We start from the raw sequence: 18,008 nt of genomic DNA on the forward strand, positions 1-18,008 counted from the left end.
TTCATCGATTCTTAGTTTCTCATATTGGCAATTTGGTGAGCTAAGCTAAAAGTATTTCAAAGTGGGCCAGAGCTTACTTGTTGGGCATGTCCATGGGAATGGCCAATCACCCTAACTGAAACATCTAAAACAATTGATAAATCATCAATTAATATAAGAATATATAACGATTGCCTCCTTTTATGTCTTCACATCTGAAATTAAGCAATCACTCCTGACATCATTTGAGACTAAGATTTTACATGTTCCTTATTTTTACATTGCTTCCTGCAACTTTAGATTAATTGCAATGATGAGTAGCGCAAGGGAAGGTCGTTTATCCACCCCCAGATATCTACTTACTTGGAAGTGTCGTTCATAATCTTAATTGTCCCCTGAGGCACTGTGTGTGGGGTGAGTGTATTGTTTACGGCCACCGTCACTCTGTTGATTTCCCCAAATGCCAGTTTGTCTGTTATGTCCGCTTGGAATGGAAGGTGACCTCCGCTGTGGTTTGCAACCTGCACTCCATTTACCCACTGAAACAAAAATGCAACCCTAATGTTTACAGGAAATTTACATGATTTGATTTGGGAAAGAAAATAAAAAAAAATGAAAAAGATGACAAACGCTAGGGAGAACTCAATTTTTTTTCACATGTACAATGAGATGTACAAGTATTGCTTAGCAAATTGCTTATTATTAATTTTTCTCTTGCATCCTATGTGTTTGTAAGGAATGGAATTTTATGTATGCTGGTGTAGACAATGTCAACTGCATGTTTGTCATTTTATTTCGATTTTTAAGCAGTTAATTTCAAGCCCAACAATACCACTGAGCACATTGAATTGTAGATTCATGATCTACCCTCTGAAGGTTCTAGTTTTGAGTGTTGGTTTGGGCATGGATGTTCTCTTGGGATGTCCTGTTGTTAGTTCCATCTAATCAGCATTCATCGTCATTATGATTAACCAAAAGTGGCAGAAGAGGAACAGGAAATAAAAAAAATCAAACACAAAATCAAGTACAACATGGAATAATTTTTAAAAATTGCTTGCTTGCTGACTGTTTGCAAAGATGAATTATACAAATTCAATTACAACGATGGAACTTTTTTTAAAAGCTTACATGTAATACACATTCAATAACAACAATGGAATGATTGTTAAAAACTGATTATTGTTTGGCTGCTTCAGTACAGTACTTGTTGCAGTAAAAGGTAAAAAAAAGGTAAAGTTTTCCCCTGTGCATAGCACCACGCCATGAAGGCATATAGGGGGTGTGGGGGTAACGCCCCACACTTGTTGCAGTAATGACATGAAATTCCCATCTCCTTTCTGGGTGTAAATTTTAGACCTTGGGTAATGCTTTAAAAAAAATTAATTGAATTTTTGCATCTTGATATTTTCTAATACTATACTGCATGTAATGAAATTAAATGTACAAAGTTCAAGTATAATAAAGTACTGCAAGGGAGAAAGATGCATTGAATGTCTAACAATTAAAGAAGAAGAGTTACTCCAGGCACAGTTCACATCTCTCTAACATCGCTGCAGCTACATAGACAAAGTAAAAAGACTATTAGAAAAGCAATTGAACTTACTACGATTGCTTCATAGTTTACACTCCCAAAACGAAGGAAAACATTGTAATTCTGCATCTCCCATCGCTGAGTTACAAAGAATCTTCTGTCATACCAAACCCAACCAATGTGGTCCCTGATGCTCTTGTCTTGTGTGACGTCATTGTAGCTGGATGGCACAGGCATGGGCATCACATCTCCTGTCTAAAGAACAAGGGAAACAAGTGACCAATTTGACTTGTAGGTAAAATCACTACCAAATCGAGATTAACAAAAGGAAATAAAACGTTGTTGTGTGTTTTTGGAGCAAAATGAAATTTAAAAATGTGTCAAGAAATGCAAAAATATGAATTTGTGCAGGGTAATGACCTATTGTCATGTATGCCTCGGAAATATTCTTCTCAGGGAAAATAAAAAGAGAAAATAATAGCAACATGCAAAAGGAAAGTTAAAAAAAATCTTTTGCCTTAAGAATGTAAATCAAGAATGTCAAATAAGAATAAATGATGAACAGGTCTTTATAAGAATGCAGACATCCTACTGACTGGCACTGGACCACTGTGGCTCCTCAGTGTTAAAAGTTTTAAATAAATTTTCAAGTTCTCAAATAAAATTTTATTTCCAGTGTACGTGCATTGCACAGTGGTTCATATTCCATTTCTAACTGTGGTGGCACCAGATTTTCTAGGGTGGGTGGGTCACTGGCTAACTGTTTAAAATTTGTATAAGCCAAATCTTCAAGTAAAAATGTGGGTGTAAGGGATGACTATCTGGCAGCACATCCAAAAGCTATGTAGTAAACCATGGTAACTGCTTTTTGCAGACCATCGAGGCTCTGGCACCTATATCCATGATCAGGATAATCCTCTGCGTCATCTTGTTGCCCTGTGTTTGTTCTTGTGCGTGCTGAGTGCCCCATTACAGATTCAGGTTTTAATATGTATGGGGTTTTTATCCTTGGAAACAGTATAGATTTAGTTCATGTTAAATAATGCATGAATGAATTAGATTTAAAATTTGAATGAGGAAAGTTTAATAGACATCTTTTATTTCCGCGTTAGGTGTCTGTCCTCAATTTTGTTTTAACTAAGGAGCTTATCTCTGTATTGTGTGATGGACAAAAATAGCCTAAGTGCTGATATGCCCATAATATCAAAATCAGTCATTCAAGTAAATATATATTTTGATATTCACATTCTTATGATGAGATCTAAACAAGGGACGTCTCCATCATAGTCAACATTATCTATACACTTTCACTTTATTTTTGTCATGACATTTTTTAATTATATTTAGACAGGGTGGGTTAGCTTGATTTGGGTTGAGCCGTGGGCCACTATGGGCCCTGTTTACCTACTTGAACATAAAGTGGACCAAAGAAAGTATGGGCAAAGGGCACAGATGCTGTCAGAATGTCCTTTCTAGTCTAGCATACATATAGCTGTGATATACAGCTGACTGGTGGGATTTGTTCTTTTAAATTTAACAATTCATATATTAATTTTACGCACCAGCTTCAAGTCCTTCAAGTACCATTCTTCCCTGAAGCCAGCTTCCTGATCGTCCATGGATGCCCGCCTGAAGTCCCAGACTCCATCCAGGGATTTCACCTCTCTGCTCTCTGACTCCCGTGGGAAGAGGATCCCTCCAGAGGCCAGGGATGCCGAAACAACCAGGGTCAACAGCTGGACTAAAAGCTCCATCACTCTGGGTGCTGCCGGACAGTGAAATTAATACATTAGGACCAGTATTTCTTAACCTGTGGTCTGCACACCCCAGGAGGCTGCCATTCCCTTCAAGGGAGTCCATGAAGGCTTGAAGAAATGTTACAACCTTTTCTACTGTGAAAGCTTGAGGAATGTAGAGTCAATTATTACACAAACTAGAAGTGTAAATGTGACAATATTTTTATAGTTTTTTTTTATTCATGTTAAGAATTGTTTGTTATAAGTGCATAAACATACGATATTTAGCCTGTTCGAGCTACCCTGCCATTGCACTTTAATATATTAATTCTCAGGTTCAGGAGAATGTAATTTTTGCAAACTTATGGCTTGCTGCATAATCTTAAAGGTTTACTAAACACATTTTTATTATCAATGTACATCAGTAACCCTTATCTTCGGTGAAAATAATGTTTGAACAGCCAAATGAGGAAAGAAATTCTTTGAGGATACAACGAGCCCCTGCCACCGCCACCAAACAAAATTAACAATAAACAGCCTCATTACTCACACAACAAAAATTCAGTCACATTGTGTAAGTTTGCATTTAGGAGGGTGTAAGAGTGTATTTAGACAATACATAGGATAAGAATCAGAAATTGGGGACTTCCCATTTCACCGAGCACACATGCATGTTCACGTTTGGTATAAGTCTTCCAGATGACCCATTAACAGCGGAGCATAGAAGGTGTGGCAATAAAGTTTCCGGATTGATTTTCTTATTTATTTCAGGTTACGTCGATAACAAGAGCTGGGTAGGATACCTGACCTGTGGACTATCCTCTGCCTGCGCACAAACATTTACGCACATGCGTGGAGCAGTGTCAGTCTGGCTGTAGCATTTGTTAGAAGCGGACCGTGCGTCTGAGCTCCGTCAGAATTATGTTAATTTCAAAAGTGGAACAACGTGTTAATGTCACAAAACTTGGGAAATCTGCCACGGAAACTAACAATTAGTTGAAATAAATTTATGGGGATCAGTGTTTATACTTCGCACACTAGTTTTTGAGTAGTTTAAGAAGTTTAAAGAGGATAGAGAATGTGTCGGGGAAGATGCACAATCAGGCCACCCTTGCTCTTCGAAAACTCAAGTCAGTATCGAGAAGGTCACTAAAATTGGTCATTGATTAGGTGCCTGAAGGCCAGACTGTCAATCGGTTACATTATAAGAATCTTAGGGACCCTTCGTGAACGGGTGAGAAGGAGACCAGACATGTGGAAGAATGGCTCATGCATTCTTCATCAGGATAATGTGCCAATTCACAATGCGCTATCTGTGAAGAAGTTTTTGGTAAAACACAACATTCCAGTGTTGGAATTACAACCGTACTCGCCGAACCTAGCCCCGTGTGACTTTTTTCTCTTCCCAAAAGTCAAATCTGCACTAAAAGGAACCCGGTTCGAGTCTGTGGATGAGGTGAAAGCCAAAGCGACGCAACTCTTGAACAGCATATCAGAAAATGACCTGCAACAGTGCTTCTAACAATGGAAGATCTGTGTGAAGCAGAGTAGGGATCGAGGAGGGGATTACGGCTGTGTCTGAATCGGCAACTGGTGTCACCTAGAGCACCGTTCCATCCAGGGACTCATCCTACCTCCGTTGTCCGAATTGGCGGCAGACGTGAAGTCGGATGGGAGAGATGTAAGGCACAACAGATGCATGCTTAAACTACCTGTAACCCTGCGCTTGGTAGCCATATTGCAACTTCCGCTTTGCGGAGACAACTGTTACTGAATACACAATGTAAAATTCATTGATTCTTGGACATTTAATCGATAACACTGAATATAGAAAAATTGTAAAAGAAGAAACCATATGCCACATTTTTAATATGAGTAGTAAATAGGTGGAAATCATTGTAATGTGTGCTTGGCGTCTGGCTTCTGCGCCTGCACCCCAGAGCGCGGTGAGTTACGTTCGGGCTGACACCTGGCGGGAAAAGTGACAACCGTACTGCAAGGGGACATGTAGATTCGGACGATTTCGACGGCACACGATAGCAACGGGAGAGGCCGGGACGGTGCGCTTGCCATTTCAGCCTAAATTGAAGGGTACAACATTTCGATTGTCTGATTTATTCAATAAAAGAGTTACAACATGAGTTCGGAAGCTTTATTGCCACACCTCGTACGTTCATAAATAAGATAAATGTGTCAAAAGTAGCAAAACATTTTCCCGCGCCGGTTTCACAATTCTTTAAATTATCCTTTGTTTTAGAATTTGTCGCGGGAAGTTTCGTCGAAAGCTTTATTTTTTAAAGATCAAATGTGGGATATTTTTTTTGTGCAGTAGTGGGACGTTACGAGTCTACCTAGCAAGTATCCGGCGAAAAAGAATATTTCTACAAGAAGTCTCAAAAACAAGTACAGAATATAGTACGAAAATTCTATTTTCATAAACGGCCATTTTGCGGACCGAAAAACAAGCAAATAATCGAGTTATTCAGGTTTCATCTCCTTACCGAAAAGTAAAATTTTCTATTTATGCCGACTTTTTTTTGGCATTCTGGATCACTGTGCAACGTCTCGGACACAAAGTCTCGGTCTCGTCTCGACTTACAGAGGCCTGTTTGTTCTCATCTCGATTTTTATTCTATTCACTTCGTCCATGATCTTCCATTGGATCTGCAAGACCTGCGGATGAGAACGGTGTTGATAATGACATCTGAAGATTGTCGCGTTTAATGGCTCTGTTGTATCCTTCCGACCTCTCGCCCGAGCGCCTTTGAGAAAAATTCCCCCCCCCCCCACCTCTACACGAGCCGCGGTGGTCCAGTCCGTAGGGCGTCTGACTGCCAAGCGGAAAATCCGGGTTCGATTCCCTGTGTGGGTGATCTCAGGTCGGAATATTTACCAGCCTCAAATCAATTGGTCCTGGGGGTTCATGGCACGGTGCTGTATGCACAGAAAACTTTACCTATCTTACACGAGCTGCCTCCCCGATGGTGCAGTGTTAGGGAGAATTCACACCGAAGAGACACGAGACACGTGTCGCTTAGAAGCCAACACTCAGTAATCAATGCAACCTTTCGAACCGAAGAGACACGGCAAGATGCTCGTGTCGCGTGTCGCTTACGTGTTTCTCGGACTGTGCCGTTTTCTCAATCAGTGCAGCGTGTCGCTTCAGTTTGTTCTTTGCCAATGCGCAGTGAATGCTTCATTGCAACGAGCTATATTTAGACTGTGGAAGATAGCCCAGCCGGGATTATATTTGAACCTCTAATTTGCTGATATAATAAAGTATCCATATGAACAATGTTTTAAGATTTAAACACAACGTTCTTTTCGCTTTATCAAATTTTTGATGCAGTTATCGGTTGTAATTTGCCTTCAACATTGTGTAAAGATGCCGTGTTTTGGCTATTTACCTGACTGCTTTTATTTGAAAAAGCCAGCATATGGAGGCACTTTAGTCCAAAATATATTAGTCAATATGGTAAAGTACTCTAGTGCATTGTTTCTCAACCGCCGGGCCGTGACCCGATACCGTGCCCTAACAGTTGGGCTGAAAAGTTCGTAGGCTAACATAGTAAAAAATATTTTTTTGACAAAATTCGATTTTATTATTCAATATAGTTGCCTTCGAGGGCGATACAACGATTATAGCGGTCATACAATTTTTCGATGCCATTTTTATAGTACGATTTCTCTTTAGCCTCAAAATAGGCCTCAGTTTCGGCGATTACCTCTTCATCAGTGCTAAATTTCTTTCCAGCGAGCATTCTTTTAAGGTCTGCAAACAGGAAAAAGTCACTGGGGGCCAGATGTGGAGAATATGGTGGATGGGGAAGCAATTTTAATACGGTTGAATATCGCTAAACATTGCTCCGAATCATCAAAACGTTGATGCTTTTGATCGATTGTGAGCACGCGCGGCACCCATTTTGCACACAGCTTTCGCATGTTCAAATATTCATGCACAATATGTCCAACACGTTCCTTTTTTAAACACGACATTTTTAAAGTCTCAGCTATCTCGATCAACTTCACTTTACGATCATTTAAAATTATTTTGTGGACTTTTTTGATGTTTTCGTCGGTAACAGCCTCTTTGGGGCGTCCACTGCGTGCATCGTCTTCGATGCTCATTTCGCCTCGTTTAAATTTAGCAAACCACTTCTCAACGGTTGATTTTCCTGGTGCAGAGTCCGAATAATGTTTATCAAGCCAAGCCTTGACTTCAACAGTATTTTTTTTCGCCAAAAAGCAATGCTTTATTAACACACGAAATTCTTTTTTATCCATTTTTTCACAATAACAAAAGCTGCTTCACTCACAATGCTATATCTCACGAACTAATTATCCGGCAGCTGTGAAATTTATGCACGTATCTTTTGAAGGTTAGTACTAAGTAAAAATCACATGGATTTAATTCTAGTAACGCCATCTATGAGTCAGCCTACGAACTTTTCAGCCCAACTGTTAGTATCAACTATACTGAGCAGCGAAGGGTTCTACTGAAAGTGGTTGACAACTATCATAATCCTAATATCATATTTGAGTTGTGAGTTTTCGTTTTTAAGTCCATTTTATGCACAAACAGACTAATCAGAACTGGATCTGCCCGGTGCCTCCACCGGTTTCGAACCCGGGATCACTTAATTACAAGGAGACGACGTTACCACTTTGTCTTTCATATTTTTATATTTGTCAACAAAACAATCCATTAATTCCATTACAATACACACGTAATCAAATTATTATTACTCTTTATGATTATGCTAGAATTTATTTATCAGTATTTAATATGTTAATTCATGCATAAAATCTTAAATACTGTAAAGATTTACGAGGAAAATTCTTCGGCCAAATACCGTGACATGATTTCACGAAGGCTGAGAACCATTTCTCTAGTGTTTAGATATTCACTTTATTCAGGCTGAGAAGTCTAGCGTATACAGTTTGAGGTCAGTGCATATTATTTTATTTCTCAGTTTTCTCATGCACAACATGCCTCTCCCAAGTTTCAATAACTTGCACAAATTTTACAACGCAATTTACATGTAACAATGCCTCTTGTTACTTTTTTTCGAGTGACTAATAAACTGATTAATGCAATTATATCGGTACCATCATGCAAACTGAGCAAGAAACCAGTGTCGCTTGCCGCGTGTCGCGTGCATCTTGTCTCTTCGGTGTGAAACTCTCGTGTCACTTGTCGCATGTCGCGTGTCTCTTCGGTGCGAATTCTCCCGTAGCGTTGTCGCCTTGTAATCAAGGGGTCCCGGGTTCGATACCCAATGGAGGCACATAGTGATTCGGATCCCACTTTAAACTGTAGGTCCAGTCCCGATTAGGCTTACTCAATCAATGAATCAAACACGAGCTGCTAAAGGGGTTTGTTTCGTCTAGCAAAGAGGGAGAATTCCGGGTGTTATTTCTGTGAATGTGTTTATGTAAATGCACCCCCATTTTATTTGGAGGGGACTGTATGCTGCATAGGCATATTTGTAAACAATGAGTGATTTTGACCCGAGTTTCCTTCCGGCTTGAAGTTTCTTTCCAAAAAAATAAGGCATGTTTGTATGTAATTTTAAATTTAACTTTATCTGTATTAAATTTGTGTTTCATTTGTGCATTGCAAGAGCGGGTATTTCTGATTTGGACTTTATAGCCAAGATATTACTTTTTACAGTACTTGTAAAAATCTGTGTGGTATTTGAAAAATTTCTAGTGAAGTAGAAGAATTCACTAATTTCTTTCGAATCATCGGATTCGGATTGTGGTAAAATATGAAACCAGAGTGGAAAGCAAATTGTTATTTTTTGCAGAACCACTAAATATTTTTTCTCACCAACTCGGAGCATAGATTCCATTACGATAGTACGCAGAATGGCGTATTTACTGTGTAAATATACTTAAACAAAGAAACACAAGCATTGTTCGCCAGATAAATCTGGAACGTACAATCACCCACCTGCTGTTAATCCTTCCTTCTAGAATAGTTCGGGTCCTGTTTCACTAGTAAACACTCGAATGGACTCAAAATGAAGTCCATTGCTTGTATCTGTTTTGGTTGCCAGATAAGATATTTCTCGAGAGGGTCTCCTGACTAGATTGAGCTGTTTTATGGTCAGCATTGTTCTGTTGTTAACTGGTCGACGGACTTGACTCGCATATCAGATGGGGTCAGGTTCAGGGCTACCAACGGTTTTGTACTGTATTTATGCTCGTCATCTTTCCCTTATCTCTAGTGACGTTTTTCAGGAAAGAAAAAGACAACTCTGTTTACTCTTTTTCTGCAAATTCAGAGAAAATATTCAATGATTTTATTATCGATGGATGGCGTATTTGGCGTCCGCAAGGGGGACATTGCCTCTCCCTTAAATTGTATTTCACATATGTACAAGGGTTGGATAAAAAGTAATGGCAACACTGCTGTCCCGTGAAAGGGGCGAGTCACAGCGCCACAACCGTTTCGTGGTTGATAAAGGAATGTCAGACGAGGAAGTATAGTGAGTGGGGTGCGATTGTATGTTAATTAGTCAAAAACAGCAGTGCTCTGAAGCAGAGGACGAGAGTGGAAGCGCCCTAACAATATGTTTAGGCAAGAAGAACAACGTCTCTTAGGCAGACGGTCAACGCAGCCTACTACTGCACCTTCTTGCAACACCACCTTCGTCTCGCATTAAGAAGGAATCGACGGCACGTTCTGGCACGGTGTCCCATCATCCTGCTTGACAATGCAAAGTGTCACACTGCGAACACTGTGACGGCGCTCCTGCATAACTGGTAGTGGGAGGTACTGGAACATCCGCCGTATTCACCGGTATGAGACCGTGTGATTACGACCTTTTTGCCAAAATGAAGGAACCACTGGGCGGGAAGCACTACGACACGCGCGAAGCCATCATACGTGCTATAGGGCGGTCACTGCGGGACATCGACAGAGATGGACGCGCTGACGGTGTACGACGCCTTCCATACGTGTGGCAGAAGGTCGTAGAGATGGGGGGGCGATTACATTAAAGGAATGTAACACGTGCTCCTCTGCCAATACAGTCAAGTAGCAATTATACCAGTGTTGCCATTACTTTTTATCCAACCCTTGTAATTTTTAAACAGTCACAGTAATTTGAATTAATTGTTAAAAATGGACTAATAATTACAAGTAAGACTGATGCAATCGTTGCAGGAATCCGACCGCTTCAAACTAAAGCATGTTTGGGGGAGAGGGGAATGCTAGTTTGTAATTCCTTGTTAGGAATAATCGTGCTTTAAATTCAGGATGAATAATTTAAAAACTTCGACCGTGCAGAAAAGAAATCTAAAATACAAAGGGAACTTGAACATTTAGTATTTTTAAGTGAAGCATACTCGCTTATTCTTACTGTGTTCATTTCTAGTCTGTGGTCTTACTCGTATAGCTAATGCCTTGGATAAGCCAGCCGATAAATGTCACGTTAATGGTATCGTTTTGCCCTTATTTTAAAATAAAAAGTAAGAGCAAATAAATAGGAAATACTTGAATAATGAACGACTTCTTCGATTATAGTGCCAATAATATTTCATATTTATTGTTAATCTTTGGGCGCACAGAACAAATAGGAAATTCTATATGCTGAATATGAAGACGTTGCTCTTTACTTTATGAAAACTTTCACCATCACATGAAAGAAATCATGTCTTCTAAATATTACCAATTGAACAATGATTACAACAAAAGTTTCTAAATGACAATGGTACGGAACCAACCGTTTGAAGCCCCGCCCCCTATCTCGTCTGCAGGACACTTAAAATAAAGTTGTTAAACTGTCCGCACCTATTTATTCAAATGCAGAACTTGGGAAAGAAATCATGGAGGTTAGTTTTTTAGTTTCCACTGAACACTATATCCATAGTCAAGCAAAATTAGAAAAGAAAATAGCAAAAAGTAATCGAAGTTAATTTTTTGCAGAGATATATAGAAATGTTACTCAGCACGACATCAGAAGCTCCCTGCTGACTCCCGTGGCGGAGTGGTTAGCACATCGCGCTACGACGCCAAGGGTCCCGGGTTGGACATGGATGTATATGAGTGTCTCCATTCATCAATTTCAACATATCATCACACTCATCCCCATCTTCTCAAATTAGCTAAAATTGGCACAAATGGCGAAGTAAAATGGAGCAAATTAATCAAAACCAGAAGCCCCCCTAAATCCAAGTTGAGCTTTCACCGCAGCATTGCAATTAGCGGCCAATTTACCATTTGTGACTCCTAAAAGTCTTAATCAGAAAGTGTTCTATTCAATGAACTGAAATTTCTTTCCCTTTTTTTTTTTTTGTTCTTGTTTTCATAATTCTCCCATTTTCACGTTATCAATTATTTTGCGAAAAAACATCAAATTGGCTGGTAGATTACAATCAAATTTGATTTGCTTTTGCAACTGGGTGATATTAAAAAAAAAATCTCGTTTGAGTGATCTCGTAGGAATAGTGCCAAAAACGAGATTATAAAAATCGAGGGGAGAACGAGACAGCCTTCTGTAAATCGGGTTTAGATTCTCGCCCTTATTCTTTTTTGCTACCATGTTTGAAAAATGTACCTAAGCCAATAAATATTAGCCATGATTTCTTTATTTTATTTTTGTTAATTAGCGTCGCTTTTCTTCCACTTTTGGCTAATCGCGGCGATGAGGACGATATGATGAAATTGATGAATACCATTGCCCAGGCCGGGATACGAACCAGGACCCCCGGCTTCGTAGCGCTCTGTGAAAATTTACTTCGTCACGGATGTCGGTGAATGTTAAATTTGCGAAATCATAAAACTTACTTTTTATTGCTTTTCTACTAAGGTTCCATGAGGTTAACAAACGTACATTTAACTTGTAAATTCTAATAAACCTGAAAATTGCGGGGGGGGGGGGGGAGCGACAAAGGTCCCGTTTGCCATCGCCAAATTACGACTATTTTTATCTTAATAATTTTCCAACATACATTTTTTTTAACCGAATGCTGCGACCCCACCAGAAAAAAATTCAGGCCACGCCACTGATACCGAGATATTTTTTTTTAAAATACTCTTTTTGGAAACTCTTTCAGGGATAGTAACACTTACTTTTCTTTTGGACTCTGGGAGGGGATTCATCCCCAAAATTTATCCTCTTGGCTGCCCCATACTTCCAAGGAAGATGGTCGTCAGATAAATCCCACGTAGCAACGAAATAATTGCTTCGATTTCCTCCGATTTCCTGTTCCAACAGCTGTTCGGCATTTACCGTAACCAGTAACCCCGCGTAGGAGACAAAGCGCCAACGACATTGACAATGACCCGAAAGAGGAAAACATGCAGATTGGCTCTGAAAAAGTCGTAGAACCAACATGAGAATCCTTCCAACACAAACACAAGTGTCCTTCCGTTTACTCAAGTGACACAAAAGCTAGCTCGTGCACAGATTGTTTGCTTTTTTGTGTCTAATAAAGGGATTTTTATTATCCAAACTCGCTGGCTGTTGTTGGCGTGCGCACTTGCACAAACAGGGGCGTTCGACGGCCGCCTCATGGAGATACAACTACTGTATATAAGCAGCTAAGCTGAGGAGGAAATATGTTTTGTTTATGCAAGATTTACAAGTTGCGATACGATATTATATTTCTACATAGTGGAATTGTGTTGAACACCACTCGCTTTCAACATGGAAGGAACTATGAAAGTTTTAGGACAACATTTGCTTCTCCTTCTCCTTAATTTGTGGTTGCTTCAATCGGTCACTGGCCAGGTTGCATCTGTGACTGGTAAGTATTTCTATTTTGGGTTATTTACAAGGGTAGAGGTCGAATTAAAGACGATGCGACGGATCACCCTCCCCCCTAATTGACCCAAGTATTCCTGCCAATTTTTCATTCCTGTCGTGAATGATGTTTCCCCCATAACAAAAAAAAAAATAACAGTAGTTACACATATTTCAGATGAATTTTAGCCGCCCCCCGTGGCGAAGTGGGGGGAGGTCGACCTCCGTGGCGAAGTGGTTAGCAGAGCGCGCTACAACGCCAGGGGTTCTGGGTTCGAGTCCCGGGTAAGGCATGGGTATTTGTGTTCGTCCAGTTGATAAGAGACAAAGAAAAATGTAAGAAATGAAAAGTGTAGAAGTGAGAAAAAGAGTGAATGGTGGGGGATACCTCCGTGTAGGGGGCATTTCCTTTTGAAAAAAAATAGTGGTTAGCTCATCGCGCTACGACGCCAGTGGTCCCGGGTTCGAATCCCGGCCTGGATGCTTGCGAGTGCCCATTCATCAAATTCATCATGTCATATCTCATCCCCATCTTCGCAAATTAGCCAAAACTGGCACAAAAAGAGAAGTAAAATATAGCAAATCAATGAATCAAAATCAGATAAATTTTAAAGTGTAAATTAATTGTTTATTAATGAAGCAAACAAGGTGGGATGAAGGAAATTCACATTCTGTTTGTGCCTGTTTGTATAATTTATAAAATATCCCTATGCTTCAAGAGTAATTACTGTAATTTTACCCCAACTGTAAAAGAGTATCAGTTAGGCGTATAGGGGGATGTGAATGTGGGGCCCCACACATTGTTGAACTCGGTCCATTTTTGGAGGTCATGTGATGAGCACTAAGCTCTGGCAGTCTTTACCCCCTCCCCCTCAGGTATCCATTTACTTGAGGCTGAGTGAACTCCAGATCCTATTGTAAGATATTCGTAATTTCCTCTAGAAATCCCACAAATATCAATTTTATAGTATGTAGTGGTAATTAATTTTTACTTCTTTAGCAGGATTAAACATTTTGTGTAATAAGTTGTAATAACTGAGCCATTCATCTCCACGGTAGAAGACTGAAGCCCCCCCCCACTTTTTCACCTTTAGGCTGCCTCATTTCGACGTTACGAACAATCGAAAAAGCGTTTTATCCCGAATCTACATGCGCCACGCAGTTCTGCTTCAAAATTGCCACTAATGATTAGACTTTCGAGTTTCTATGAACTAATATATAAAAATGGATGTGTGTGTGTGTGTGTTTGTTTGTTCCGCCATAACTATCGAACGCATGGAGCGATTTCAACCAAAATTTATACACATATTACTTGCAATATGGAAATAAATACTGTGGGTGTAACACACCCCTGGCACCCCTAGGGGTGGGGGTGGGAAGGGGTGACATGTAAAACTAATCGAAAATGACCGATATTAGTGTGGGATCCATAGTTTTCGGGGTCGCTGAGATGAATAGTGACACTCCCAATGCCGTTCAACTCCAAAATACCCCTAGGGGTGGGGGTGGGAAGGGAGTGACATGTAAAAATAATCGAAAACGACCGATATTAGTGTAGAATCCATATTTTTCGGGGTCGCTAAGATGAATAGTGACATTGCCAATGCCTTTCAACTCCAAGACACCTCTGGCAATCCTAGGGATGGGGGGTGGGGTGGGAAAGGGGTGACATGTAAAGCGAACGATAGAGGAAAATAACCAAACCTGGACCCCACTCCCTAAGCCGGACCCCCTTCCTGTTTCCGTAAGTAGGTGCTGCCAAGCGGTGTCAATGGGCGAAACACGTCAAGAATAACGAAAAGATTGTGTAGGGAAGGTCTCAGCAGTAACGTGCAAGTATCAGGTGCTGTAGTCCGCCATGACTTGTTTTTGTGTGAATGAAAGTTTGTACATCGGTGCACAACAGTGGGAATTTTGCTAATTAAGAGAGATGTAAGTGGCAATCTTGTTACAAATTAGACACTAGTAAGTATTGTACTTTGAAATTATGGCAATGGTTTGTTTGAAGATACGTGTGGTTTTATTGTATAAACAATAAGACTCCACGAGTAAAATGCCCTAAGCAGGACCCCTCAATGAATGCCTAACATTACAATTGTAATTGAAGCAAATGGTCGTTACTCGTTAGTAAAGTCCTTTTACATATTGTTTCAGATGTTCAAGGGAAAAGGCAATGCAGGTGGGAGAAGGTGGGATGTCCAACAAATGGAAAGGACGATTGACGCAGTTAGGATATTGGTAGTCTATATTATATTACATTTGTACATCTATATTCTTTATGCAAGCTCAATAAATGCAATTCATTTACTACATATCATATATTTACATTTCTTTGCGTCTTTTAAAATTTTTGGAACTTGCTAAAGTGGGGGTCCGACTTTGGCCACTTTTTCTCCGTTGTTACTTTTCGTCCCTTTTTACAGAAATGCTTACTGGCAAAACATAACCTAATGCGCTTTAAGGTGGATTGAGTTACTCAAAACGTTAGCAAACATATCAAGGAACCCATTAAATTAAATTTCTAATAGAAATAATGTCCCATAATGACACCAGGGATGAAAAACAAAACGGGGGTGTCATTTGGTCACTTTCCTCTATTAGTGTGGAATCCATAGTTTTCGGGGTCGCTAAGGTGACGCTCCCAATGCCATTCAACTCCAAGACACCCCTGGCAACCCTAGGAGTGGGGGTGAGAAGGGGGTAACATATAAAAATAATCGAAAATGACTGATAGAGGAGAAGGTCTAAATATGGGCGAAGGTTTAAATATGGGTTTTGGAATTATCAGCGCTCCCTCTGCAGCCTGACAGAGGCTATTGGAACCGGTTATCTGTCAAAGACAAAGGTTGCGGCGCCAATTCGCAACATTAAGTGGTGGTTAGTTTCGGCCTTGGACGCTGTTATAGAATTGCGACTTCCGATAACTTTTTGCAGGATAAAGTGTGGGCTTTTATAATGTCATGATTTGTTTGTGAACTATGTACCACAGAGAGCGAAAATAAATTGAAGAAGAAAAATAACGTGATGGTCTAAATATGGGCTATGACATGAGGTCTAATGTTGAGATCACATTTTCAACAAATATTTGGATTTTTTTTCTTAATTTCGATTATTCCCATTCCGCGTGATTTTCAAAACAACAGATTATTCATAAATATGAATTTTATAATGTTTTAGCGATAAATGACTGTGTTTTAAAATTTTATTTGCTTTTTGTGATATTGCCACTAGTAGCCCATATTTAGACCACAATTTTGAAATACATCATTTTACCATTTTTTGGATTTTTTTTTTAAAAAAATGGAGACCTTCTATACTTTAGCATGCTATTACATTTAAGTACATATTTCATAGATATGCATTTTACAGGCAGGTGTGTTATTTTTTTCCTCCGAAAATGACAAAATAAAAAGACAGGCCCATATTTAGACCATTTCCTATATTAATGTGGAATCCATATTTTTCGGGGTCGCTAAGATGAACAGTTACACTACCAATGCTGTTCAACTCCAAGACACCTCTGGCACCCCTAGGGGTGGAGTTGAGAAGGGGTGACATGTAAAACGACCGATATTAGTGTGGAATCCATACTTTTCGGAGTTGCTGAGATGAATAGTGACACTCCCAATACCGGTCAACTCCATCTGGCACCCTTAGGGTTGGGGGTGGGAAGGGGGTGACATGTAAAAATAATCGAAAACGGCCAATATTAGTGTGGAATCCGTAGTTTTTGGGGTCGCTAAGATGAATAGTAACACTCCCAATGCTGTTCAACTTCAAGTTGATCTTACAGTTTACACTTAAGTTGGAATTCTTTATTTTCCTCTCTAATAGAAGATTGGGATAAATAAATACCCAAGCAACGCCTGGCAATCAGCTAGTTATCTATAAATATAATTCATGTATATCCGCATGGTATGTGTGATTACCTTGAATACTGAAAATGATCGCCCAAAATTCTTGATGACACAAGCAGTGAAGACAAGAATCGAATGCTCTTTCTTTTCCCTTTGATTGTTTTAGGTCACTTTTTTTAAGTATTTGGTAAATCGCGACGATGAGGATGATGGAAGTGCTTTATCCAGAATTCATACCTGGGACATATTGAATTACGGGGATAATTGTGACACGGAGATCGCCAAGAAGGAAGCGTCAAAAGTCTCTTAACATTAACACACCCTGTAAAATATACAGGAGTTAGGCTGGGTACAAATTGTCATGATAGAAACAGGTTAGGCCTAGGGACAACCATATTGGTGTGTTCCAAGCGGACATCCCCCACATTGTTGGCCGTCATATTGAATTCAACTCAAAATTTTTAAATGGCAAAGGGGTGATGTGATATATCAAATCAGGCTAAAATTTCACGAAAAATGCAATGGTGAAGGTTTTCTCAATCTACATTTAACCAGGAGAAAGTTATGACTGCATGATTGTAACAAATGTTTCATTTTTCAGGTGTGAGAAATCAGATTTTAATTTCTCCCTTTATGAACCTGAACAGCACTGGTCCAACTCCTATCACCACCACTTACTTACTTACTTAAAAAAAAGAAAAAAGTTCATGAACATTTCAAGTTAATGACATTTTTATTTACCTCCTGAAAGCTGAGGAGTGAAGTAACAAGTAATTTTTATGATTTTGCAAATGTAACAGTTATTTTTATCAAAATAGTCCTGGATGCTATTTGTATGGGCTTGAAAACTTTTTGATTCTGATCCCCTCCAAAGTTAAGCCCAAGTTTGATTCTGCCTCCCTCTACAAAGTTAGGTCCCAAGTTACACTTTTACATAGTAAGGTTTACAATAATGTAAGAGTCACAAATTTCCAATGGAGGAGGGAAAGGTGGTTGACCCACAGTGTAGGAACTTCGAGGCAGAAAACTGATATTGTGCACCTAATATTTTAATTTTGATCATCGATTCTTGAGGAAACTGTATTTCTAAATAAGATAGGCCTCTCCGATGGTGTAGTGGTAATGTTATCACTTTATAATCAAGGAACAC

At 39.6% G+C, this 18,008-nt stretch overlaps 2 protein-coding genes across 2 annotated transcripts in view; one reads left to right on the plus strand and one right to left on the minus strand.

Moving 5' to 3' along the window:
• The window catches only part of LOC145988604 (beta-glucuronidase-like), a 31,128-nt gene extending 21,766 nt beyond the window's left edge, over positions 1-9,362 (minus strand). The window contains exons 1-4 of the mRNA XM_083123597.1: positions 9,203-9,362; positions 3,073-3,275; positions 1,583-1,765; positions 343-518 (exon numbers count right to left, since the gene is read on the minus strand). Coding sequence (XP_082979723.1) covers positions 343-518; positions 1,583-1,765; positions 3,073-3,264 — 551 coding nt within the window. The 5' untranslated portion in view covers positions 3,265-3,275; positions 9,203-9,362. The remainder of the gene's footprint in view (positions 1-342; positions 519-1,582; positions 1,766-3,072; positions 3,276-9,202) is intronic.
• A 3,455-nt stretch (positions 9,363-12,817) lies between these two features.
• The window catches only part of LOC145989259 (multicopper oxidase 3-like), a 28,693-nt gene continuing 23,502 nt past the window's right edge, over positions 12,818-18,008 (plus strand). Inside the window, exon 1 of the mRNA XM_083124584.1 lies at positions 12,818-13,005. Coding sequence (XP_082980710.1) covers positions 12,906-13,005 — 100 coding nt within the window. The 5' untranslated portion in view covers positions 12,818-12,905. The remainder of the gene's footprint in view (positions 13,006-18,008) is intronic.

The sequence above is a fragment of the Lepisma saccharinum genome, chromosome 6 (genome assembly GCF_977018435.1).
Source record: "Lepisma saccharinum chromosome 6, izLepSacc3.1, whole genome shotgun sequence".
NCBI lineage: Eukaryota > Metazoa > Arthropoda > Insecta > Zygentoma > Lepismatidae > Lepisma > Lepisma saccharinum.